The following is a 27125-nucleotide window of genomic DNA, read 5'->3' as shown; positions in this document are numbered from 1 at the left end:
GTCTGGCCTCTAACACGTGATCTTCCTGTCTCAGCCTCCCAAGCCACTGGGATTATAGGTGTGTGCCACCACACCCAGCTAAAGTAGTATTCTTGATATTGTGGATATTCATACAGAAAATAAAAGAAACAGCCCCTGCTCTCAAGCCTCTTAAAACAAAGGTTTTCTGTACTCTCTTAGTCTTTTGATGAGAAGCAGCTAAAAAAAAAAAACAGTATGAAGAGATTGTAGACATTTTCTTCCAGTTTTTTCTGAGTACCTCAGTGAAGAAATTTTAGACAGAAAAAATTTTTTTTCTCCTTTTCATAAGAATCAAGGTTTCGGATACTGATAATTATGAGGGAAAATGTGATTACATTTGAAATTATTGATATTTATTTTGTTGAATTCTTTGATTTGTTGAATGTAAATTCTTTTTTACTGCTGTTACTGATCCAAAATAAGTACCTTTGGCTCCAACAATGATTCAGTATACAAGGTGTAACTTAAATTTATATTATATATGTGGGAATAATTAAATATATACCTAATATGGTTGTCTGCATTTGAATGTATCGATTCTGAGTTGTTTGAAACACTGTTTTTTAAACACTCATTGGTTGTTTAGCTAAATACTTGCACTGATATAGGTATCATTGTGGAAGATCTTATTCCACTTAGTTGGAATTAAAAAAAGATTAGGTTGAATTAATACGTAAGAAGAGAAGTACTGATTTAAAAAAAATACTTATATTTTCAAGGAAAGGACATCAAAATCATTGGGTCAGAAAAATGATTGAAGAAATATTCCTGGAATAGTGGGTTAGCACTTTTGAAAATCACTTTATCATCATTTTACATCAAAGTAAATTCCAGAAAGATGAAGTATTTTAACTATACGAAATATCTTTAAGCTAGGCGCAGTGGTATATGCCTGTAATCCCAGCGGCTCAGAAGACTGAGGCAGGAGGATCTTGAGTTCAGAGTCAGCCTCAGCAACTTAGTGAGGTGCTAAGCAACTCAGCAAAACCCTGTCTCTAAATAAAATACAAAAAAGGACTGAGGATGTGGTTCAGTGGTTGAGTGCCCCTGAGTCTTCAATCCCTGAACCCCCCCGCAAAAAAAAATTTAAATCAGGAAAAAAATAATTTGCAGAAAATAAAATGGCCTTTAGCATAAAATGTTTAATCTTACCTAACAAATGCAAATTAAAACTGTGAGAGACCATTTTTTACACTGATCAGGTTAATGAGGGTGGGAAAACAGGTACTCACATGCTGTTATGGGGTGTGTGTATGAATGATAGGGTCAGTCATTATTTTCCCTCCTTTTTAATCTTAAAAGAACTTCATTTAGAAGTAATTTCAAATTAATAGTAGTTACAGTAATGGCTTGAAAAATACTATATATTCTTTACATAACTGCTAATAAATATGTTGTCCCTTTGGTTTTTTTCACTTTTTCTTTCTCTTACATATCTTATATATATATTTATTTGTGTGCTTTCCCCTCCTGAACTGTTGGAGAGTAAGTTGCACATATTACTACCTCTTTCCCCCAAACACCTCATTGTATATCCATCTCCACAAATCTGTAATAATACTACTAGGTGCTGTGGTGCACATCTGTAATCCCAGCTGCTTGGAGACTGAGGCAGGATTGCAAGTTTGAAGCAATTTAGTGAGACCCTGTCTCAAAATAAAAACTTAAAAAAAGGTGGGGATGTAGCTTAAAAGGAGAGTACTTGCCTAGCATGTATGTATAAGGCCCTAGGGTTCAATCTCAGTACCATAAAAGAGAGAGAAAGAAAAAAATCTGTATTACCAATGTACTGTTTATATTCCATGTTTGCCAACTAATCAATCCTTTTTAGTAATTTTCCACTACAATACAGAGTTTAGTCTGGAATTATGTCCTACATTTAACTATTTATCTGTTTAGTTCTCTTTAATCTACAGTCAGCTTTTTTTTGTGTCTTATGGTGTGGATATTTTTGAGGACACAGCCCTCTTCTACTTTCTCTTTCTTTGGTGGGGGGTGGGGGATACTAGGAATTGAACCCAGGGCACTCAGTCACTGACCCACATCCCCAGCCCTTTTGTGTATTTTATTTAGAGACAGGGTTTTGCTAATTTGCTTAGGGCCCCTCTGAGTTGCTGAGGCTGTCTTTGAACTTCTGATCTGCCAGCCTCAGCCTCAACAACCCCAGCCCTTCCCAAGACTCTTAAACATGTTAATGACACTTAACCTACTTCACCTCTAGAACTCAACCTGAGTTAGTTGTGGTGGCATTTGCCAGTAATCTCAGCAATTCATGTGACTAAGGCAGGAGAATCGCCAAATTCTAAGCCAGCTTCAGCAACTTGTGAGACTCTGTCTCAAGATTAAAAAAAAAAAAAGGCCTGGGGATGTAGCTCTGTGGTAAAGCAACCCTTTATCTTCAGTTCCCAATTCAAAACAAAACAAAACAAAAAACAACACTGAACCTGAAATAAAGAATTAGATGTATGAACACTTTGTGCCTAAAATATATTAGTAAGAGTTTTTAGTAGTAAACAATATCAACCAAAGTGCCATTGTTCCGGTCATGGTTGCAATAACATATGAATAATTTATTACATATAATTTATTATACATATTGAATATAAAACTTTTAGTATGACATTAAAAGGTTAAAAAAACCAACTTCGTAAAAATAAAACTGGAAATAAATATAACCAAAAGGTTAAGCTCCTGGGCTGAAAAGGTTTTATTCTTATTTTTTCCGTTTTGCTGAACTTTCAGGTTTTCCAGATGTTTGTCTTAGTTTTATAATTAGAAAAAGAAAGTGATTGCCTGGCAAAAGTCCTCAAGATAGCTGATAATAATTTACTTAACTGATCTTACTTAATCATTCTTGAACCATTATTTTATTATTTAGGAAAGATTTAATGAATAATGAGCCCATTATTTATTTGCTTGAAATATATGCTTCTGAAGTTACTGGTTTCTGCTGTATCTTTTTCTCAGATATGTCTCCTAAACTGCAGACATTAACAGATGCCTAAAATCATTTTTTTCTTGATATGTGCAAAATGGGAACCACAGTTTCTCCATCAAACCACTTTTCCTCTTGTGTTCTATTTTGCAAAATGAAATTGTTGTCGTTGTCTTTGATTACTTATTTTCTCTTTACCCCCTAAATCCATATTCTTTATTTTGACTGGGAAACATCATTACTCTGTATTTTCTTTTCTCTCATTTTCCCTGGTAGTTAGCTTTAGGTTTCAGATTTTGTGAAAGTTTATGAACTCTTCTCTCTGACCCAGTCTTTTCCGTCAGGTCCATCTTTACATGCCCACCGGTTATCTTCCATATCTTTGCTATTTGAAATTTTTTGCTTTTGTATATATGTGTGTGTGTGTGTTTATTGGTATCAGGGATTGGAACTGAACTACATCTCAAGTCTTTTTATTTCAAGATAGGATCTTGCTAAGTTGCCAAGGGTTCCCCACACTGCTAAGGCTGGCATTGAACTTGAGATCCTCCTGCCTCAGCCTCCTGAGATTACAGGCATGTGCTACTATACCCTGCTGGTATGCATTTTAATTAAAAACAAAACCAAAAAACTTGTGCATATTTTACTTATTTTATTATTTTTTAAAATTTTTATTTATTTTATTTTTACGTGGTGCTGAGGATCAGTGCCTCAACATGTGCTAGGCAACTGCTCTACCACTGAGCTATAACCCCAGCCCATGCATATTTTAAAAAGTAAAGAAAAATAATTCTCTGACTTTTCTTACCAATTCATAATAGTAATTCTTTTAACTTTTTTAAAAATAAGTATTCCATGTTTCTGAATAATTAATTTATATTCTGACTGGATTTGAGGATTTCACAATTTTAGGTATGCTGTATCAGTTTTTTAGCATTTGCACATTATTCCCTTGCCCCAAATAGTAATTTGGTTTTTAGATAAATTATTATTAAGTGCTGAAATTATTATAATTATTATAAATATTGATGGCAAATGGGTTAAAGTAGTATGCTTATACTTCCTTTTTGATATACAGTTTTGTTTTTCTTGGAGATCATAGTGTCTCTTTTTTGTGTTATTTTCTGTGTACTTTTCCTTAATTTTGCCTCTTTTATTGTGAAATACATCAGGTAATCTAACAGTTGTATACATATTTTTGGACATGCCCCTCTTTGAAGTCATTTGCTTTCCTAGACCCACCATACGACCATCATCATTCTGACTTTCTCTTTTGTTCTCCTGGGAATTCCATTTCTTACTCTTTTTTTGTTAGATCTGTTGTTACCTGGGTCATGTGTCCTCACTGTTTTTAGTTTTATATTTATTTATTTATTGAGGTACTGGGAATTGAATTAGGGTGCTCTACCACTAATCTATATCTGCATCCCTTTTTATTTTATTTTGAGACAAATCTTGCTAGATTGCCAAGGCTGGTCTTGAACTTCAGATTCTCCTGTTTCAGCCTCTTTAATCACTGGTATTACAGATGTATACCACCATGTCAGCATTCTTAGTTTATTGCTTTGCTTATTACAATATCTCTGGTTCCTTAGGGGGAGAGGGAGTGAACATTTTTGAGACCATATATATTTAAGAAATATTTTCTTCCATACTCACACTTATTTGATAATTTGATTATAATAGATTTCTAGATTGAAAAATAATTTTCCTTAGAATTTAGATGGCTGCTACCACTGTCTTGTAACTGCAGTGATGCCTTTCTAATTTTTTCATATGTGACCCGTGGTTTCTCTTATGATTTTCCCTTTTAATGGCATGATGATCTCAGTATTCAAATAGCATCACTCTCCCGGACTACCTCCTTTAGATTTCATGTGTTCTGACTCCTAGAATAGGACTTCAACTCACATTTATTATTCCAACTTTTCATTGCAGTTAACCTCTTGTCCTTTTCAAATTTAAATACCACTTCTTGTGTTATAATCAGTCCCCTGCATACTTTGAATTTCCTCTCTCTCCTATTTGTCTGTCTTAGAAAAGTCCAGCCTTTTTCTACTCTTCCTATAAAACTGTACATGATTGTAACTAGAGAAAAACACATTCACGTTAGTAGTCCTACTTTTCTGTTTACGACCAACAACTTCATTTTTTGTTGTTGTTTCATTGTTCCCTTGAGCTGTATGTCCAACGCTTTTTATTTTGTTTTGAGACAGGGTCTTTCTGAGTTGTAGAGGCTGGTCTCTAAATTAAATCCCCCTGCCTCAGCCTCCTGAGTTGCTGGGATTATACTTATGCACCACCATACCTGGCCATGACCATGACCTGAGTGCTACCTAGCAATTGTTACATTTCCCTAGTTCTTTTACTTCTATTCTCCTCAGAATTTTAATACTTCTACTGTCCTCACTTGAGGCACATGACCGATTTCTCTGTTTTGCTGTATAATTAGAAGCATACCTACCTGCATATGGGCCTCAGATTCTCCTGTTCTTTTGTTACATAGATAGACCTTCCGTACTATAGTGTGAACCCTACTGCTTGTGCATTGATCCTGTACCCAGTCATATTCAAAGATACTGCTCTAGCAAATCGCTCTTCATGATGAATCTGCTCTTCTACTGGATCATTCACATCAGCACCTAAACACGATGTATGTTCCTCAGTCTTAAAGCCATTATTTCTTGGCATAACATCGTCCTTCATCTTCTCTCCATACCCCAGTTTTCTTTTTAACCAGATTAAAAAGAGGTATCTTTCTTAACCAGATTACCAAAAGAGGTATCCAAACCCACTGTCTGTGGTTCTCTTTTTCTCTGTTGAATCTGCCCCAATCAGGCTTGAACCTTTATTTCACCAAAAATGTATCCTCATGATCATCAAAAACCTCAGTGTTGGTAAACCCTACTGGTTAAGGTTTGGCTTTAAACTTGACCTGTCAGCAGATTTTGTCATAGTTGTCATTCCATCCTCGAGACAAATTCCTGACTTAATTTTTATGATGTCTGCTTTCACTGGTCTCATATGTCACTGGTGGCTGGTTTCTGTCATCTCATTCTGTAAATCATCAGCATTATATAATAGGAATACAGTGTAAGGCATGTATGTAATTTACGATATTTTAGTAGCCACAGATAAATTAATTTTAATAGCTTACTTTACTTAAATATGTAATATTCAAATTTAAACCACATAATCATTGCCACTGTATTAGCATATATTTACAAGTATTCTAGGCATCTTAATCTTGCATCAAGGGCAGTTTAATAATAAATTATTTTAAAGTAACACTGGCACAATTAAAAAACAAAAGATTCAAATAATGGTTGCAACCTGCTTTTTTTTTTTAACAAAAAAATTTGTAATAAAATTCTGCTGTGATTATATTCAAATATGTATTAGTAAATGTTTAATATTGTCAGTAAAGTTGACTTAAAATATTGAAATGTTTTGCATTCTTCTCTTTTGAACTAAATATTCTAAATTTGGTATTTACTTTATACTTATAGCACATCACAGTTGGAATTGGCTACATTTCAGGTGCTCAGTCAAGTGGCTCAGTGGTTGCCATATTGGACAGCATAGCTCTAAATGTTGATGTGGCTCAAGCTCAATTTTATACATCTTTTCTATCTGTATACACTTGGTGATCTCATGCAATCCCAAATTTCTATCTGTGACCTAGACCTGTTTCTGAACCTCATACTCATATGTGCTGCTGCTTAATCTTACATCTCCACTTCTGGGTCTATTTCAAATTTAACAAACTGAGCTGGTGCTAATTTCCCCCTTGCTTCCAACAACTTCTTTCTGTAGCTCTCAGTATCAGCAAATGGAATGCGACCATTCTTTTGGTGTAGATCTAAAACCTTGGAGTCATCCTTATTGCTTCTCTTTCTCCATACCCCACTTCTAAACTCTTAGGAAGTTCTGTGGACCAAAACTTAGCAGACCTCAACCTGCAGTCTAACCTAGCCTACTACTTGCTCTTGAACCAAGAATGGTTTTTTTTATTTTTAAATGGTTAAAGTTAATTGGTTTATGTAAGTACCTGTGTAATAGCCTTCATTTTGCCACTTGACCTGCAAAGAACAAAATATAATCTGACCCTTTAAGAGAAAGATTCCTCAGTGCTGGGCTATATTGTCTCTTCATTTAGCAGCATGTGCCAAACATTGTGGCAGAAACTGGAAAAAAGTGTTATATCTCTCTACTGTGAAGAATGAGGATGAGAGGGAGTATCAGAGCTACTTGCTTGTTCATCCAGCTTCTACTTACAGTTCTATACCTCAACTTCCAATCTCCCTAATTCCTGAATGTTTTCTTAATCCTTGCTTTTCCCTGACATCTCTAGTTTTTTTTTTTTTTCTTGCTCATAAATCAGTTTTCTGATTCATTTACTTTCCATCTTCCAAAAATTTCTTTATGTGTCTTGTCCATTGTCTTCCAACTTGTCTTTGGGATTTAAACTTTTAATTCCTTTGCTGTCTTTTAGTATGATTTCAAGAGGTAGTAGAAATACCACATTTAGCTATAAGTTCAACGTTTCTTTTCTAGTTCCTATGTGATAAAATTTAAAACCTTTTTATTGACTGTTGATTATATAGGCCCAACTTTATTGCTCATCTTCTTTCCCTGTCATGTTGTAGTTTAGCTGATCCGGAATATGTTTTTCTCTTTTAATATCTCATGCTGGTATAGAGGGTGTTCCTTCTGGCTCTTATGCCTTTTCTCTTCCCTGTATCCTTTCAGTTCAAAGCCCTACTTTAAATTTGGATTCTACTCTTCTGACTCACCAGACAGACTTCAGTTTTATTCTCGACTCTTCCTTAGCATGCTCTTCTGTTAGAGCTAGAATCTACACATCCTGGTTCTCATGGAACAGTCCTTGGCATCTTATGTCCTGACGTAATAATTAATAGCATCCCCTTTTATTCTAAACAGTGTACCAAATTGAATGATAAAGTTATGGTCTAGCCCTTTTCCTGCCATTTTCTTTAAACATGGACACTATGTCTAGAGGTATTACTGTTTTGTCCATATAAAGTGATATGTGAAATCCAAGAGTTTGGGATGGTGAAGCTGAGAGATTACTGTACTTTTCATATACTTGTTACTTAGCATAATGAAAGTCTATATCAGTTAAATCCCTATAGATGACTTTTTCTTGCATCTGAATGTGTTTGTAACTAATACAAAAGTAAGTAATAAAACTGTAAACATTCCTGTTTTCCCCAATAAAGAATAAATACTGTTATTTATTTGGTCTGTGTCCTTCCAAATATTTTGGTAAGTGTATACATGACATTTTATTTAACATGATAGGATTATATAAACTGTTTGCAGTTTGCTGTTTTGCCCTAGGACAAGAGAAAACAAACATTGTTATGTGTCAACACATGCAGGTAGATCTACTGCATTTTTATTATTGGCTACAGAACATCATGTAAAGAGTACATTTTTTAAAATAATTTAAATAATTATTTCGTCAAAGAATGCTAAAACTGGACAAATGTGTAGTGAGTCACAGAATATGAACCTAGTTTTAGAGTACCTTCCTGTAAGATACTTGTTAGTTACAAAGGAAAAACACTAACGTATGGTGGAGGAAATCAGTAGATACCACCTTATCCAAGTGGCCAGGATAATCAATAATGGGATACACTGACGTCATGAATCTCCTCATCTAGCACTCTAAGCATACAACCATAGCCAGGTGTGGTGGCACATGTCTATAATCCCAGCTACTCAGAAGGCTGAGGCAGAAGGATTGCAAATTTGAGTCCACACTCAACAATTTAGTGAGAACCTGTCTCAAAATAAGATAAAATAAAATAAAATAAAAAGGACTGGGATATAACTTACATAGAGTTCCCTGGGTTCAATCTCCTGTATCAAGGGTGTGGGGGTGGGGAAGAAGGTTATAGCATCACTTCTGTGGTATTTTTGTCAAATATAACATAATTTGAATTTTAATTTGAAAACACCAGGCAAGCTCAGGTGGAGGAATTACTACAAAATAACTTTGGCCTATGCTATTTCAAAATGTCACGCATTGAAGATAAGAAAAGAGATTAAAGATCAAAGAAATATGAATTTTCTGACTTTAGAATTGTTCTGTGGTTATGTAAGAGAATGAATTTGTTTTTAGAAATCACATCACAGTAGGAGCACTGTAGTCTAACGTAGTTTCAGAGGTTTCAGGGAGAAAATACAGGGTATTACAAGGTAAATTTGATAAAAAATGTTTTCCAAACTTTGTAATCTGAATTTTTTTTCAAAATAAAAGTGAAAGTATAGCCTCTGGTGAGTAAGACCACCTGTGTACTCTGTCACTTCCTAAGTTTGTGATTTTGGGGAATTTAACCTTTCTGTGTCTTAGTTTCCTCATCTGTAAGAAATAGTTTATAATAGTACCCACTTCAGAGTATTACTATGAGGATAATGAAGTTAATACAATAGAATATTCAAACAGTGCCTGGCATAAACACTTAATAATGTTTGCTATTTATATTAGTATTGCTTTATAAATAAAATAAATTATGAGCCACTTACTAATGGACATTTACATATTTTTCAAATTTAATCTGAAATATAGGTGTGCAAGCTCTACTACTGACATGTAATCCCCAACCTGAAATGAATAATAAATCTCAAGTCTTGATTGTTAAGGTTTAGACATTTAAAATATTCACTTTATTTAGAATATGACATTATTACTACAACCAAGATTTTTTTTTACTTAAACTTGGGATATAGCTCCGTGGTGACCATGTGTGAGGACCTGGTTTCAATTGCCTATTACCCACTCCCCATTATTATTTTGGTGGATTTAAATTGTCATACTGGTGGTGTTGGGTGTACTGTTATAGTTATCATTGTTGATGGTACTCAAAGTATCCTTGTTGATCTGCTTTGTTAAAATGTAATATTTTACAGAGACTTAAATATGCCTGATAACTGTAATTATATCTTCACAATATCATAAAGATACTGTAAAGTCTGGTAAAGAATGTGGGCTTAACATGTTAAGATGTCTGTCTTCTCTCTGGATAACAGGCTCTACGAAGATAGCGATTGTATTTTACCTTTGTATTCATGGTATCCAGCCCATACCAATCTCTATATGGTGCTCAGAAAATGGTTTAAGAATAAGGAAATAAATGAACAAAATTTCATTCTGATTATTCTACTTGCCCCGCACCCCAAGTATACTACCCTTTGATCACTTCTCCTTACTTCCTGATTTATTTACTCTGATTCTTCTATTACCACGATCCTTCAATTCCACCAAGAGCTCCAATTCATGTGTGCTGTCACTTTGCTACTCTTTTATTTTCCTTACATCCTAATTTCCATGGACTTTGCTGAAGTAACTCAGATATCCTTATTTCCCTTGTCCCTCCCATTTGTGTCACTTATCTGGCAAAATCCCAACCATCTGCCTACTCCCTGCTTATACTCAAGCAGAAGAAGCTGCTAGAGAAAACCCACATCTGTGTGTCTGTTCTCACTTTAATTTTAAGACTGAAAATCTCAGATGGAAACGATCCTGTCCTACGCTTCTGTAGTGAATTTGTTTCTCTAATCTCTAAAATGGACTTTTTTTCCCCCCTTGGACCTCCAATGTCAACCCTCTTCATCCTTAGCTTGGTTCCTACCTTATTGAAATCTATCTGCAATCAGATGTTATTAGAAGTACCTGTTTTCTCACTGTCACAGGTGCTAACTTGTCTGTTTATCTATGTTCTTTGGCTTCTCCTATTAAATGATGGTATTCCTTAAACAGTGTAACCTCAGTCTCTCCACTTGTGTTCTGGATTTTACCTCTACTTGCCCACTGCAGTAAGTAAGCCTTTGTTTTGCGTTACCGTCTTTCCCATGACTAGCTTATCTAATTAGCATATATGCTTGCTTAAATATCAGTCATTTAAAAACACATACACACATATATATACACCCATATACCAGAGTTCCTTGTAGACACAATCCCATTTCTCTGCTGCTCTTCACATAAAAAAAAAACAAAAAACAAAACTCTCTTTGAATGAACTTTTAATATTGCTTTGAATGAACTTTTAACACTTGGCTTATTTTAGTTTTTCCTTCAGTTTCTTACCCATTCTGGTCATTCTGTACCATCTCTCCAATGCAGTTGGATGGATAAAGATCCATCTCATTAAGTCCAGTGTTCCCACCTCTTCCTCTCTAACCTGTGAACATCATTAGACTAATTGACCAGTCTTTGAAATATTTTTTTCTTTTTCATCTTGGATTTTTTTCCATGTCACAGTCTACCTAATTCAGTCTGTAGGGTTTCCTCTTCTCTAAAAGCTCTCTAGGTTGATTTCTTCTAATTCTGTGGCTTTTAACACTGACCATGTATTTAGGAGGTTCTAATATATATTTTTAGTCCTGATTCCTTACTCAACTTCCAGACTCAAGCAAGTGCCTTCTTGAAGTCCTCACTTAGATGATCAGAGAAATTGGGAACTTAACATAACCCAAAATTTTATTCATTTCTGCCCTTAAGTCTGCCCCCTCTTAGGAAATGGTGCCATCTTTTCTCAGTTGTTCAGATTGAAAACCTGAGGATGATGCTTGATCGATGATGTTCTAACTTTTAAATACGTTCTTATTTCCACATCTTTGTGACTTGCAATCCCAAGCCAAATCACCATCTGCTCCCGCTTGGACTATTGATAGGTCTGGTCTCCCGTGGTACACTCTGATTTTTGTCCCTTATGTCACTTCTAGGGTGATTTTTTAATGTTAGCATTCTGTTCACGTGACTCACATGCTTTCAGTCCTCCAGTGATTTGGGAATAAATTCTTCTTGTATTTGTTACGTGGAACTTGTGATATTCTCCCAGAAAGATAGTTTTCCTTAAATAATTCTTGGCAAACTAACATTTTACAAGTAAAACTTTGTGAAGATATTTTTATTTGTTTTGTCTATACAGTGTTGGCCTGCTTAGTTTTTTTAAAATTAGAAAACTTTACATGTTAAAAACAAAAGCCAGGCATGGAGGTGTACACTTGTAAATTCAGTGACTCAGAAGGCTAAGGTGGGTGGTTGCTAGTTCATGACCAGCCTGGGCAACTTGGTGAAACTATATCCCAAAATAAAAGTAAAAAGAGATGGATATGTAGCTCAGTGGTAGAGTGGGTTCAATCCCCAGTATTGCCAAAACCCCGAAAATCAGACAAACCCTTAGACTCCTTGCTCCCCCTTGAAAAATCAGCGTACCTGACCACATTGGTCCTTTGTTTGCTTGTGGTTGCAATAGGGTAAGTAGTGGGTGGTGTCCTTCAGATGAAGTGTATGTTCTCCAGTTTGCCATGACCTCTGTCACTTCCCCTTGTGTCTTGTAGCTAGCCAGGTATACTTAGAAAGATAATCTGCTTTTGCATTTTAGACCCCTGCCCTGAAATCATTCATACATTCAACAGATATTTATTGAACTGAAAGTACTTTGTGCCAAGCACTATTCTAAGGCTTAACGATAAAGCAGTACATAAAACAAAGCCCTGATCTCATGAATTTATATTCCTTAAGACAAAATAGTGTATAAGTAAACAAATACAGGATGTCAGGTAGTGATAAGTTCCATGTGATGAAAAATAAAGCAGGCTTGGAGCTATAAAATGCTTTAGAGAGAGTGCACAGGGAAAATCTCTAGGGAGGATTGATATTGGAACAAAGGCTAGAATATGTAAGAGTTGAGGCTTAGTAAATATTTTGAAGAATATCATTTTGGGGCGGGGTCAGCATGTATGAAAGTCTTGAGAAGGCGTGTGGTGTGTTGAGCAATGACAAGAAGGCCTGTGTGACTGCAGTGTAGTGCATGTAAGAGGAGTGGTAGGCAGTGTGTTTGGAGAGGGAGACCAGGGCCACAGAATGCAATGCCTTAGAGACCATGCTTGGCTATGGGATTTTACTGTGAGATAGGAAACTGTGGAAGGGTTTTGAATAGGGCAGTGGCATGGCTTGATGTATTTTAAAATAACACTTCTGCTTGTGGTGAATAAATTATAGCAGGGATAAATGTGGTAGGTACAGAACTTACAGAACTTGTCTGGAGGTTATATAGGAGTGAGAGATGGTGACTTAAACTAGTGATAGCTGTGAAAGGTGAGAAATAGGTTAGAACATGAAAATTGAACTTACAGGGTTTTCTGATGAATGTGTATGGAATGTGGGAAATTGAGGAGTGGAGGATCACGTTGTAAACACTACAGAATTGGATGCCAAGGGTTCCTTTTGAATATGTAAAATTTGAGGATATTCTGATGCTCATAGAAATGTGGTATAGTTTTCACCTAGAGGATAAGCTTACATCTTTTTAATATGAGATTTTAAAAAGACCCAATTATGAGTCGTATAATAACCCTGAGTTCTTTAAGACTAGGGACATTGTGGTTGGTTGGTTTCCTTCCTTCCTTCCTTCCTTCCTTCCTTCCTTCCTTCCTTTCCTTCCTCTCCTTCCTCTCCTTCCTCTCCTTCCTCTCCTTCCTGTCCTTCTTCTCCTTCCTCTCCTTCCTGTTCACTGCTTTTGTTAAGAATCCAGAAATTTTTGCTATAGTCCTACTTCTGTAATTACCTATTATTTGCATTATCTATATAGTACCATTATGCTGGGTTTCTATCTACATTTTTATAGTGCTTATAATCTGGCAGAAACACTCTTTTAGTAGGGTTTATAACTTCTTACTCAAATCAGTAGATGATGTATTTTTTTTTTTTAAAGCAAGTTCAGTGAATCACTTAACTTGTGACTTAGTAGTGAAATCATTTCAGAAATGATTTGGGGATGAGAATCCATGTGAATAATTTTATCTTCACCAGGGGCTATAGAATACCATTTTGCTATCCCTTGAGTAATTATATTTGAGAAGGCTTAACCTCTGCAGCCTAACAGGGTGTAAGTAGACATTTATTAATTTTTGAAGTAAATCCTAAGTCTTGCAACCCTGTCATCAAACAGTAACCATTATTTATTTATTATTCATCTGTGAGTGCAAGAATGTTTTATAAGTGGAAATTAAGTGTTTTGTGAGATTTTCATAAGCATTAGCCTTATTTTTCAGATAAACTTATTAAATACAGATATATTTAAATTGCCTTGTGACAAGTGATTGAAAGTGAGAGTAGAGATAGCATTAGGACGTGGCATTTTAAGTGTATGCTTATAAGGAAGTTTGGGTGTATGATAGCAATATTTAGACAAGCTGAATAACATTCTTTTTCTGTTTTCTTATTAAATAGTGATTTTGTAACAGAAATATAAAGGTTTTGCCTTTAGTCAAGGGCCTAATTATTCCTTTTTTATATAGGAAGATTTTCAGTCAATGACTTATGGATTTAAAATGGCTAACAGTGTGACAGATCTTCGAGTTACAGGTAAAGGAATTTATAAAGATGATTTCACAAGTTTTATGTTTTGATTTGTTTTCCTTTTAAACCTTATTATTTCTCTTTCTAGGCATGCTAAAAGATGTGGAAGATGACATGCAAAGAAGAGTAAAGGTACATATGTTTCTTTCTTTGGTGTAGGGCTTTGTTATTCTTTTAAGTGTCAGGTTAATTTTAATTATAAATAGCTAGCATAGGTAGAACTTCTGTCTCTTTTATATGTACTGCTTGTAGTGAATTTGAAGACTGCCAGAGGAATTTCTGATAAAATAGTATCATTTTCAAGTATTGAAAATTTAACCCCTTCAGTTCTTTCATTTTTTTACTAATGTTTTAGACTTTAATATGTTATTTTAAGAATAGTATTTTCCCCTGCTAGAGTTTTTTTTAACTTCCTCGAAGTTCACAACTGTCTTTTCCACTGTTGTATCTTTAGTAGCTGGTACAGTGTCTGAACACAATAGGGTGAGCTCAGTACATGAAGACCTTGCAGTTCTGTTGAAAGCCTTCTTGATGACCCTCAGTGATATTAGACTAATGATTTGTCCTCAGAGATTAAGAAGGGGAAAAAAAATAAATTTATACTGATTTATCCTCATGTATTAGTTTGGTCAAAGACAATGTAGCTATTTTTTTTTTTTTTCCTTTTTTACAATTATTCAGTGAATTAGGTAGTTAAATATATACAACACCTCACTTTTAGGTGAGGAAAATACAGCTCAAAGGAGTTAAAATAAGCCATTTTTCTTATTTAAGGGCATATACTTAGTAGTAGCTTCAGGACTAGAACCCACATCTGCTCCTAGATCTTACTGTGCTAATGCCCTGGAATTTTCTCGAACTATTATATTGACAAGACATTTTACATTTTTAATGTAAAATCAGATCAGTACAGGTGATGGAACTTTATGTTATTTTGTAAAGGTTGCTGATTTTTTCTAGCAGGGTTACTTTTGGAGTATTAGTTCTCTCAGATCCATTTCAAGTAAAGTAGTACAACATACTTTTACTTTTATTGTCTTTCTTTTGCTGTTTCTGTACATGATTCTTTGTTATGATCTTTATAATTTTTAATCAAAATGAATTTTCTGTACATAACAGTAATAGGATGGAAATAAATACTGGACACAGCTTTTTTCCCCCAGTAGATTACCTTTGTGCTTTCTTTACATTGTATATTATAATCTAATATTTCTCCAGGCTTGTATTTAATTCACCTCTTTTGAAATTTTAGAGTACTCGAAGTCGACAAGGAGAAGAAAGAGATCCAGAAGTTGAACTAGAAGTAATTGAACTTATTTTCTGGTAGATAATATCTGAGAAGTCTACCTCTTAATGTTGTAGTTTTATGAACTGCGTTATAATTTATGGAAGCCCTTTTTAAGGTATTTCTTTAAAAGTTGGACATTGCAAGGGATTTTGTTTCCCTTGTATTTATATTTATAGAATGATAATACAGCTCTTTGAAAAACATGATTTCAAAACTCTTCAATATTCCTGTGAGGTAGGAAGAAAAAAAAATGATCTTTTACAGATGATGCACAGGAACTTGATGAAGCTCAAGAACTTCCATATTATCAAAAATGAACCTTTGTAGAGATCCTAGATTTTCTGACTCTGCTTTTAGCACTTTTAAATCCATCCTTTTAAAATGCTAATTAAATTAGTTTTTAAGATAATGTGTAGCTTTGACTTATGAAAACCAGTCCTGTTGTTATAGAAACATATCTGTTTGAAAAGATTAGGCTTTATTTTATTTTGTTTTCTGTAGCTTGTTTTTCAGGCATTTAAAAACCTATAAGTGAAGATGCGTGTATGTAGTAAGTTATTAACATTGAGATTTAGGAGTAAAAATAAGTTTTGAAATGAGATTCCTTTGACAGGCTTTGCAAGTTTTAATTTCTAGTCATTTCTTTTTTTTCTAGCACCAACAATGTTTAGCAGTATTCAGCAGAGTGAAATTTACTCGTGTATTACTGACAGTACTTATAGCCTTTACTAAAAAAGAGGTAAGGACATTTACTGTAACTTGTCAATTTTAATGACTTTTAGATGGAATGCCTTATTGAGTAGTTCTGAGACTTCTCTGTTGGAGTGCCCGGGATCTCAAATGTACAGCCCTCCAAATTCCGTGTATTTACACCAACCAACCATATGCTTTTCTTAAAGTCGCATGAATATTACATTCTACTACGTAATATATCTGTGTCTATAAAAATAATATTTTATATTACATTTTAGTACATAAAATAATAGAAACTTAAGTCACTTGTGGATTATCATATTTTATGAATTGAAAAGGAGGGAATAAAAATGAGAATTTTAGTTTGCCCTGTTCTTCCCTTCAGTTAAATTAACTATTGGATTTGCATAGGATCAAAAGCAAGTCCTAAATTGTGAGTGCTTTTTCTTTGTGTATTTTTGCATTAACTCAGATCAATTACAGATTAATTTGTGAATAGTTCATAAGTGGTGAGTAGAGATCCAGCCTTTACCATTGGCCTAACTTCTGTAATTCTGTTTTTCCTAGTTCTGTCACCACCACCATCTTGGTGAATAACATAGTAGAGTTGTTGGGATCTTTCCCATTTTTCAGTTTACTACATCTCTGGTTTTTATTTTAACAAGTAAGATTAATATGGTAAACCAGAAATGTTGCCTATTTTTTAAGCAGATCCTCCAAGATACAGATATGAGGAAAAAAAATTTTTTTTTTTTTTTTTATCTTGCCAGGATCTGGGTATCCTGCATTAAGTGAATAATTTGTGAAAACCAATATCATTGCAGCAAGTATTTAATTTCATTATTGTTTATAGGATTTTCCTATTTAATGTATATCTTTCAGTGAAAGAATATGTAAGAATGTTTTTGGTGATTTGTTTGCTAGACCAGTGCTGTTGCAGAAGCTCAAAAATTGATGGTTCAAGCAGCAGATCTTCTTTCTGCCATTCATAATTCATTGCATCATGGCATCCAGGCCCAGAATGACACTACAAAAGGAGGTAATTGTCCATTTTTGCTCTTATTTTTTTTTCTACTTCATCCAAAATATATAGTCTTTGGTTTGTTCTGCAATTTCATTTAAGTTGACTAACTCCTAGACCTTGGAATGTTTCCTCCAAAGACTTACATAAAGTGTTTTAGACTGCCTCTTAGTAAGTTTATTATGGCTTGAAAACAGCTTGGTAGAACTGGCCATCTCCTTTATATTAATGTTTGGACTCTGCAGGTGTATCCTGTCTTGTGTTCATGCTTTGGTGTTAGCAAAAACTTCTTTTTTAATCACCTTCCCTCTTTACTCCTTTGTCTGAGAAATCATCATCTCCATTACACAGACTACACTCGTTTCACTAGGTAAGCTAGGTATTCTTTCTGTAGCCTCATTTTACTTGTACATACCTCTGTTATAGTTTTGAATTGTTAACCTATCCATCTTTTCATGAGATTTTGAGTACTTTTAGGAAGAGACTGTTTCTTATTTGTATATCTTTATATACTTGGCATGTTGTTGGCACTCAGATTTTATTTATGAAGCGTGCCTTAAAATAAAAGGAATATTATACCTTTGTTGTAAAATTTGCAACAAGATTAACATTTTAGATAGTGTGTAGCAACTCATTAGCTTTAAAACTCATTAAAGTGAGATGGTATTTATATTTAAATTAGGATTTCCCAGTGTCACTCTTGTAACTAAGAAGGCAGTTTTTTTATTGATTGCCACCTTTTTTCTTACTGCTACTCTCCTCCTTTCAGGGGATATTCTTCCCATGAATTTTTCCTTTCTTAAATATTAGGTAATAGAGCAGTCAGGAGAAAATCTGGGTAAGGAAATCAGTATTATTATAATCTGTGTGTTTCTAGTGATTATACTGAATTTTTATTAACATATCAACATTTTCTTTTTCCTGAGAGGGGGTGGATATTATGAGATGATAAGGTGACATGTTTTATAACTGTGGGATCAATGTTAAAAATAAAGACTTATGCATAGGAACCCATAGTACATGTTTAAGAGTGGTGTACAATATCCGTAACTTTTGACTACTTTGAAATCTGGCACAAAAATGTTATTATGAAAAGGAGAAGCATGGCTTCAAAGTAATTTATTGGTTTATGTAACAAGAAAATTTTAATGACACAAAGCAAGAGTCTTCCAAATTACTGGAAAGTGATGTTCTTCTTTGCCATACTAACTAGTCTGTATCTGCAATGAAGCAAATTCTTGAGGATAATTGCCGTAGGATTATTAGTAGCTTCAGCATATGGCTTTGCTCCATTTCAAACCAGTGTTGAAAAAAAAATTGCCTGTGCATAAAAAAATTCGCTTATCTCCATTGTTTCTCTTATTTTGTATTCTGTTGACAAATAAGCTTCAGGAAAGTTATTTACATAAAATTAGCTTGATTAAATGTTTTATAAAAGGTAATTTTATGAATAAGTGAAATTTAAATTTAGGGAATACTAACCCTGTCCTTGGTTTTAGCTTGCTTAATTTAACTTTATGATTATCCCTTAATCATAAAGCCACAAAAGCGTTAACGAAGGTGGATCCAGGCATAGTGATGCACTCCTTGTAGTCCCAGGACCTAGGGAGACCGAGAAGAGAGGATTGTAATTAGAAAGACCCTGTCTTAAAGTTTAAAAAAATAAATATGAAAGGTCTGGGGATGTAACGCAGCAGTGAAGTGTCCCAGATTCAATCTCCAGTACCAAAAAATAAAAATAAAGCGTACAAAGTGAAAAGGTTGGGCTGGATTATAGATTAGTGGCATTAAGACCCTGGGTTCAGTCCTTAGCTCTGAAAAGAACAAAAGAAAGTTAATACCTTCCTAATGATTATTAGAAGAATGATGAGAAAGCAGTAATGTAGATTAGTTTTGGTCTCATATTACTCATTTTATCTTCCAGTAATTCTTATAATTCCAGCTAGCAACAAAATGACCGTGTAAAGCTTGGATCACTGAGCATTCAGTTTAGCTTCTCACTGAAAAGGTACTTAATGGGTAGGACTTGGGAACATTGGTGTTAAGAAAACACAGTATCAATCTTAATCTAAGAAATACTTTCTGGTAGCCAGTGTAGTGGTACATGCCTGTGGTCCTAGTGGCTCAGGAGGCTGAGGCATGAGGATCACATATTCAAAGCCAGCCATAGCAACTTAGTGAGGCCCTAAGTAACTTAGTGAGACCCTGTCTCAAAATTCTAAAAAATAAATAAAAAGGGCTAGGGATGTGGCTCTGTAGTTAGGCACCCCTGGTTTCAATCCCTGGTAGCCAAAACAAGAAAAAGAAAAATGAAATACTTGCTGTTGTCTCTTAATGTCTTAATAGAGATTTAGAAGGCAGTAGTGGTTTGGGAGGTGAATAAGCGGGGTACCACAGGGATAATAGTTTATTTTTATGTAATAACGTACAGTAGTCCCCTACAAGAGTAAATATATGGCTCTGGAAAATGGATGGAAAAGCAGAGTTTGGAGTTATTTTCATATTAAATGTGCATTGAAACGCAAAGAATGTGTGATTATTCAGGGCTTGCTGGATTGAGAAACGAGTTGTATCTTTGTTGAGAAGAATGAAGAAGATAAGATGCAGGGAAGCTCATATTGCTCTTCGTTTATTCTCTCTTGAATTTTACACTTCTTTTTATGTCTGTGAAATGATATTCAAATCATCTTTTTCAGTAAGACTTTCTGGATACCACTTGTCAAAATATATTTTTCTCCCATGTTCTCTCATACTTATCTAAGGAGTTAGGTCTAGTTTACCCTTTAGGTAACAAGCATCCTCAATAGTTGCTAATTAATGGAAATTTTAAAAATCTATTTAAATTTATGTTGACATAAATAGGTAGATACTTCAGAGTATATTTTCAAATGTGATACAAACCTTTTCAAGAGATCATGACATCTTTTTTTTTATTAAAAATCATAAATTTACATAGGGCAATGTTGTTTGACTCGTTCTGTTATTTTTTCCCCTTCCCCCCCGATCCCTCCCACCCCTCTTTTCCCTCTATACAGTCCTCCCTTCCTCCATTCTTACCACCCTCCTTATCCCTAACCCTAAACCTAACCCTAACCCTAACCCTAACCCCTCTTACCCCCCATTATATGTCCTCATCCGCTTATCAGCGAGATCATTCGTCATTTAGTTTTTTGAGATTGGCTTATCTCACTTAGCATGATATTCTCCAATTTCATCCATTTGCCTGAAAATGTCATAATTTTATCATTCTTCATGGTGGAGTAATATTCCATTATATATATATGCCACAGTTTCTTTATCCATTCATCAACTGAAGGGCATCTAGGTTGGTTCCACAATCTGGCTATTGTGAATTGAGCAGCTATGAACATTGATGTGCTGTATCTCTGTAGTATGCTGATTTTAAGTCCTTAGGGTATAGGCCAAGGAGTGGGATAGCTGGGTCAAATGGTGGTTCCATTCCAAGCTTTCTGAGGAATCTCCATACTGCTTTCCACAGTGGCTGCACTAATTTGCAGCCCCACCAGCAATGTATGAGTGTACCTTTTTCCCCACATCCTCGCCAACATGTATTGTTGCTTGTGTTCTTGATAATCACCATTCTAATTGGGGTGAGATGGAATCTTAGGGTAGCTTTGGTTTGCATTTCTCTTATTACTAGAGATGTTGAACATTTTTTCATATCTGTTGACTGCTTGTACATCTTCTTCTGTGAAGTGTCTGTTCATTTCCTTAGCCCATTTGTTGATTGGATTATTTGTATTCTTGGTGTAGAGTTTTTTGAGTTCTTTATAGGTTCTGGAAATGAGAGCTCTACCTGAAGTATGAGTGGCAAAGATATTCTCCCACTCTGTAGGCTCTCTCTTCACATTACTGATAGTTTCCTTTGCTGAGAGAAAGTTTTTTAGTTTGAATCTATCCCAGTTATTGATTCTTGCTTTTATTTCTTGTGCTATGGGAGTCCTGTTAAGGAAGTCTGCTCCTAAGCCAACAGGTTGAAGGTTTGGACCTACTTTTTCTTCTATAAGATGCAGGGTCTCTGTTCTGATTCTGAGGTCCTTGATCCATTTTGAGTTGAGTTTTGTGCAGGGTGAGAGATAGGGGTTTAATTTCATTCTGTTGCATATGGTTTTCCAGTTTTCCCAGTACCATTTGTTGAAGAGGCTATCTTTTCTCCATTGCATATTTTTGGCACCTTTGTCTAGTATGAGAAAATTGTATTTATTTGGGGTTGTGTCTATGTCCTCTATTCTGTACCATTGATCTACCTGTCTATTTTGGTACCAATACCATGCCGTTTTTGTTACTGTTGCTTTGTAATAGAGTTGAAGATCTGGTATTGCGATACCCCCTGCTTCACTTTTTCTACTGAGGATTGCTTTAGCTATTCTGGGTTTCTTATTCTTCCAGATGAATTTCATAATTGCTTGCTCTATTTCTGTAAGGTACATCATTGGGCTTTTAATTGGAATTGCATTGAATCTGTAAAGCACTTTCGGTAGTATGGCCATTTTGACAATATTAATTCTGCCTATCCAAGAACATGGGAGATCTTTCCATGTTCTAAGGTGTTCTTTAATTTTTTTCTTTGGTGTTCAGTAGTTCTCATTGTAGAGGTCTTTCACCTCTTTTGTGAGATTGATTCCCAAGTATTTTATTTTTTTCGATGCTATTGTGAATGGGGTAGTTTTCCTAATTTCTCTTTCTAAAGATTTATCACTTATGTATAAAAATGCGTTGGATTTATGGGCATTGATCTTGTAACCTGCTACTTTACTGAATTCACTTATGAGTTCTAAGAGTTTTCTGGTGGAATTTGCAGGTTCCTCTAAATATATAATCATGTCATCAGCAAACAGGGATAGTTTGAGTTCTTCTTTTCCAATTTGTATCCCTTTAACTTCTTTGGTTTGTCTAATTGCTCTGGCTAGAGTCTCAAGAATGATGTTGAATAGAAGTGGTGAAAGAGGGCATCCCTGCCTTGTTCCAGTTTTTAGGGGGAATGCTTTCAGTTTTTCACCATTTAGAATGATATTGGCCATGGGCTTAGCATAGATGGCCTTTACAATGTTAAGGAATATTCCCACTACCCCATTTTTCTCTAGTGTTTTGAGCATGAAGGGATGCTGTATTTTATTGAATGCTTTTTCTGCAAGATCATGACATCTTTTTAAAATAAAAGATGTGTGATTAAAGTTGATAGTTTAGCAGCAGTGGTGGCAGAAGTTGAGGTGAAGTGAAATAAAAAGTAAAGTTTGTAGATTAAACCCTTGCATTCACCTTCTGAAACTCCAAAAAAACAAGATGTGATTTAAAAAAAAAAAAAAAGGCATTAAGAATGAAAGGACAGGAGAGAGACACTAGCAATGGAATTTTAGAAGATAATAAACTGATACAGAATTAGCTATATCCAAATAACTGAATTCTTAGCTGCATTGAGAGGGAAATCAAAGGTAACTCAGTTTATATTGTGGATCCCCAGAAAGACTCCATTGACAGCATATCAGAGACATCTGGAAATGGGGATGGGAAGTGAAGTGAAAGAGAACTGGTTGAAAATCTGTTTAGAAGCACGTATTTCCTTCCTTTGCTTTGCTGGGTGACATTCTTGAACCTCAGAATACCAAAAGTTTATACTTAGGAATAAGGAACAGGGACTTTGAACTGAGGGTTTGTGAGAGACAGTTGAGGGATGCCCATTAAAGGGGAGTTATGTGATCACTTACGTACTTAATTATGACGTGCTCCCATCCCCTCCATGCACGCAGGCGCACACACACACACACACACACACACACACAGAACTTCCAAAACAGGTCAGTCAGCCTTAAGTCCTCCAACTAAGAGGGAACCTAGGGAAATCTGACAAGCCCTGGGTGAGCTTGTAAGTAGCTAAATCCAAATGTACTGATAATTGGCAATTCCCCTGATAAAGTGGCTTGCCTGAAAGCTTTATCTGTATTCACAAAACTTTTAGTAGAATATTTTTGTGCTACAATTTCAAATCTTAATTATGTAGTCAAGGGTGGAAATCTCTGACATGAAAGAGAACAAAACTGGCATGCAAACAAAATACCTTAAAAGAAATATAGATGTGCCTATGTAAATAAGACTATAATGCTATAATAAAAGGAAAAAAGGGATTATGTTGAGATTCAAAACATAAGAGCAGAAATAACAAAAATAATTAAAACGTTTAGAACAACAAAATTATGAAAATTTAAAGTAGAGCTAAAAATGTAAAAATGAGACCGGGGGTGGTGCCATCAGTGGTTGGTTGCAGTCACAGAGTGAGCTGGCGGGTGAGTCAGGTCGCCTGCACTGCGGAGCTAGCAGGCGGGCTCCCAACCCACCTGCCTTGGGGAGCTAGGTGGCCAGCAACCAGCCCGCCCAACCACCAGGCCAAGCACAGACGCCATCACTGAGGTACCCCGCCTGACCACCACACCAAGGTCGGTTGCCATCGTGGAGCAAGCCGGCAGACGAGCCAGCCCGTCTACCAGCCCGTCTGCCAGCCCACCTGCCAGCCCGCCTGCATCGCAGAGCTAGCCAGAGGCTCTTTATAGGCTGGTGCAACATTTCGAATTTTCCTGAGGGTGTGGCCCTTCCTAAGGAAGGCAGGTCCCTTCCTAAGACACCTACAGGAGGCTAGAGGACCTTTGACAAGACCCAGGAGTTGAGGAGGTGTTGAGAGACTCGGGACCAACTCAGAGCCACCGGGTGAGTCTCTCCCACTGATCAGGCTCCCCAGGTGGGACAGTAGTCCCAAAATGCAGGAAACTTCATGTAGTAAAGTGGCCCAGTGAGACTCCTCTGCTGGGGACGCGACCCCAGTCAACCGGGAGCATTGCAGAGGAGGGCCACACAGTGAGAGACTTCGAAGCAGAGTGACGATGGTCCGAGGCCCAGGCAGAGCTCCGGTCCCCAGGGAGCATAGTAGAGGAGGGCTGCTCAGAGAGGGAGTCCCTCACAGGGACAGGCTCCCCAGCCCAGGCGGTAGATCAAGACCCCTGGAAACATCACAGAGGAGGGCTTCCCAGTCCTGGTGGTAGTTCTGGACCAAAGGGAACTGCTCAGAAGAGAGCTGCCCAGCGAAATTTCTCCACTGGGTGAGTCTTCCCCGCTGGGTGAGGCTTTCCCACCAGGATAGTAGAACCAGAGACACAGGCCCAGATCAGACGTGCCCCAGTCTGCAGTCTAGTCCTCGTTTGGCTGACCATCAGTCAACAAGTGGAGGTGCCTTTGCCCACTGACAGGAAATATACCCCACCTGAAGGCCACCACCCCTAGAGGGGCAGCTTCCTAGTGGACCACCACATTATCAAGTTCCTCCCAGACTTTGGCTACAGAAGGCTAAGAGGTGAGTTATTGGAAATCTTCAGAGATAATATTAGTCAATAGAGGAAATCTGCAGTATCTCAGAGTTTCTCTACTAGAGGGGTAGATACCTGAGCAATATGAGAAAACAACGAAAGAAAATGTCCCAAACAAACCTAGATGGTATAGCAATAAAATCCAATGACAGCATGGCAGAAGAAATGGCAGAAAGAGAGTTCAGAATGTACATAATTTAAATGATCAGGGAAGCAAACGAAGAGATAAAAGAGCAAATGCAGGCATTGAATGATTGCACCAGTCGACAGTTAAAAGAGCAAATACAGGAAACAAAAGAACATTTCAATGAAGAGTTAGAGATATTGAAAAAAAAAAAAAAAAAAAAAAACCAGAACTCTTTGAAATGAAGGAAACAATAAACCAAATTAAAAACACCATGGAAAGCATAACCAATAGGATAGAACACCTGGAAGATAGAACCTCAGATATTGAAGACAAAATATTTTATCTTGAAAACAATTGACCAGAGAAGATGGTTAAGAAATCATTAACAGAACCTCCAAGAATTATGGGATATCAAGAAAAGGCCAAATTTAAGAATTACTGGGATTGAGGAAGGCTTAGAGAAACAAATGAAAGCAATGAACAATCTACTCAATGAAATAATATCAGAAAATTTCCGAAATCTGAAGAATGAAATGGAAAATCAAGTACAAGAGGCTTATAGGACTCCAAATACACAAAATTACAACATACCCACACCAAAGCACATTATTATGAAAATACCTAACATACAAAATAAAGACAGAATTTTAAAGGCTACGAGAGAAAAGAATCAAATTACGTTAAGGGGGAAACCAATATGGATATCAGAAGATTTTTCAATCCAGACCCTAAAAGGTAGAAGGGCCTAGAACAACATTTTTCAAGCCCTGAAAGAAAATGGATGCCAACCAAGAATCTTATACCCAGCAAACTTAACTTCAGATTTGACGACAATATAAAATCCTTCCATGATAAACAAACGCTAAAAGAATTTACAGAAAGAAAGCCGGCATTACAAAACGTTCTCTGAAAAATATTCCATGAGGAAGAAATAAAAAACAATGATGCAAATCAGCAAAGGGAGGAACTACCCTAAAGGAACAGCCAAATAAAGGAGAAATCAAGTCGTGTCAAAAGAAAAAAATGAGCCAAATGATTGGGAATACAAACCATATCTCAATAATAACCTTGAAGGTTAATGGCCTGAATTCATCAATCAAAAGACATAGATTGGCAGATGGATTACAACGAAAGATACAACAATTTGCTGCCTGCAAGAGACTCATCTCATAGAAAGAGATTCCCACAGACTAAAGGTGAAAGGATGGGAAAAAACATACCATGCACATGGACACAGCAAAAAAGCCGGAATATCCATCCTCATATCAGATAATGTGAACTTCAAGCCAAAGTTAGTCAGAATGGAGGGATAAAGAAGGACATTTCATACTGCTTAAGGGAAGCATAAATATCTATGCCCCAAACAGTGGCTCATCCATATACGTCAAACAAATCCTTCTCAATTCCAGAAATCAAATAGACTACAACACAACAGTACTAGGTGATTTTAACACACTTCTGTCACCACTGGATAGATCCTCGAAACAAAAATTGATCAAAGACCGTAGATCTCAATAACACAATAATTTAGACTTAACGGATATTTATAGAATATACTATCCAACAAAGAGTGGATATAGTATCTTCTCAGCAGAACATGGATCCTTCTCTAAAATAGACCATATATAATGCAACAAAGCTACTGTTAGCAAATACAAGAAGATAGAGATACTACCTTGTATTCTATCAGATCATAATGGATTGAAATTAGAAATAAATTGGAGTAAAAACTAGAAACTACTACAACACCTGGAGATTAAGTAATACGCTATTGTGTGATGAATGGATAACAGAAGACATCGGGAAGGAAATTAAAAAATTCTTAGAGGTAAATGAGAACAAAGAAACATAATATCAAATCTCTGGGACACTATGAAAGCAATACTTAGAGGAAAATTTATTTCATGGACTGCATTCAATAAAAGAAGAAAAAACCAACAAATTAATGACCTAACACTGCAGCTCAAAGTCCTAGAAAAAGAAGAACAGAGCAACACCAAAAGTAGTGGAAGACAGGAAATAGTTAAAATCAGAGCTGAAATCAATGAAAGTGAAACAAAAGAAACAATCAAAAAAATTGACAAAATAAATAGGTAGTTCTTGCAAAAAATAAAATTGATAAACCCTTAGCCACACTAACAAAGAGAAGGAGAGAGAAAACCCAAATTTCTAAAATTCGGAATGAACAAGGAAGTATCATAACAGACATGAGTGAAATAGAAAACATAATTAGAAGCTATTTTGAAAATCTATACTCAAAGAAAATAGA

The 27125-nt window shown here is 35.8% G+C and overlaps 1 protein-coding gene across 5 annotated transcripts in view; it reads left to right on the top strand.

Annotated features, from left to right (window-relative positions):
- The window catches only part of NAA35 (N-alpha-acetyltransferase 35, NatC auxiliary subunit), a 105126-nt gene that overhangs the window by 16622 nt on the left and 61379 nt on the right, over positions 1–27125 (top strand). For all 5 annotated transcript variants that reach the window (XM_079113375.1, XM_079113374.1, XM_079113377.1 and 2 more), the window contains exons 7-11: positions 14294–14360; positions 14443–14486; positions 15607–15657; positions 16298–16381; positions 17260–17374. In XM_079113375.1, the coding sequence (XP_078969501.1) occupies positions 14294–14360; positions 14443–14486; positions 15607–15657; positions 16298–16381; positions 17260–17374 (361 nt within the window). The remainder of the gene's footprint in view (positions 1–14293; positions 14361–14442; positions 14487–15606; positions 15658–16297; positions 16382–17259; positions 17375–27125) is intronic.

This window comes from Sciurus vulgaris (assembly GCF_902686455.1).
Source record: "Sciurus vulgaris genome assembly, chromosome: 15".
In the NCBI taxonomy this organism is placed as follows: domain Eukaryota; kingdom Metazoa; phylum Chordata; class Mammalia; order Rodentia; family Sciuridae; genus Sciurus; species Sciurus vulgaris.
This window is presented reverse-complemented; position numbering and strand designations above follow the sequence as displayed.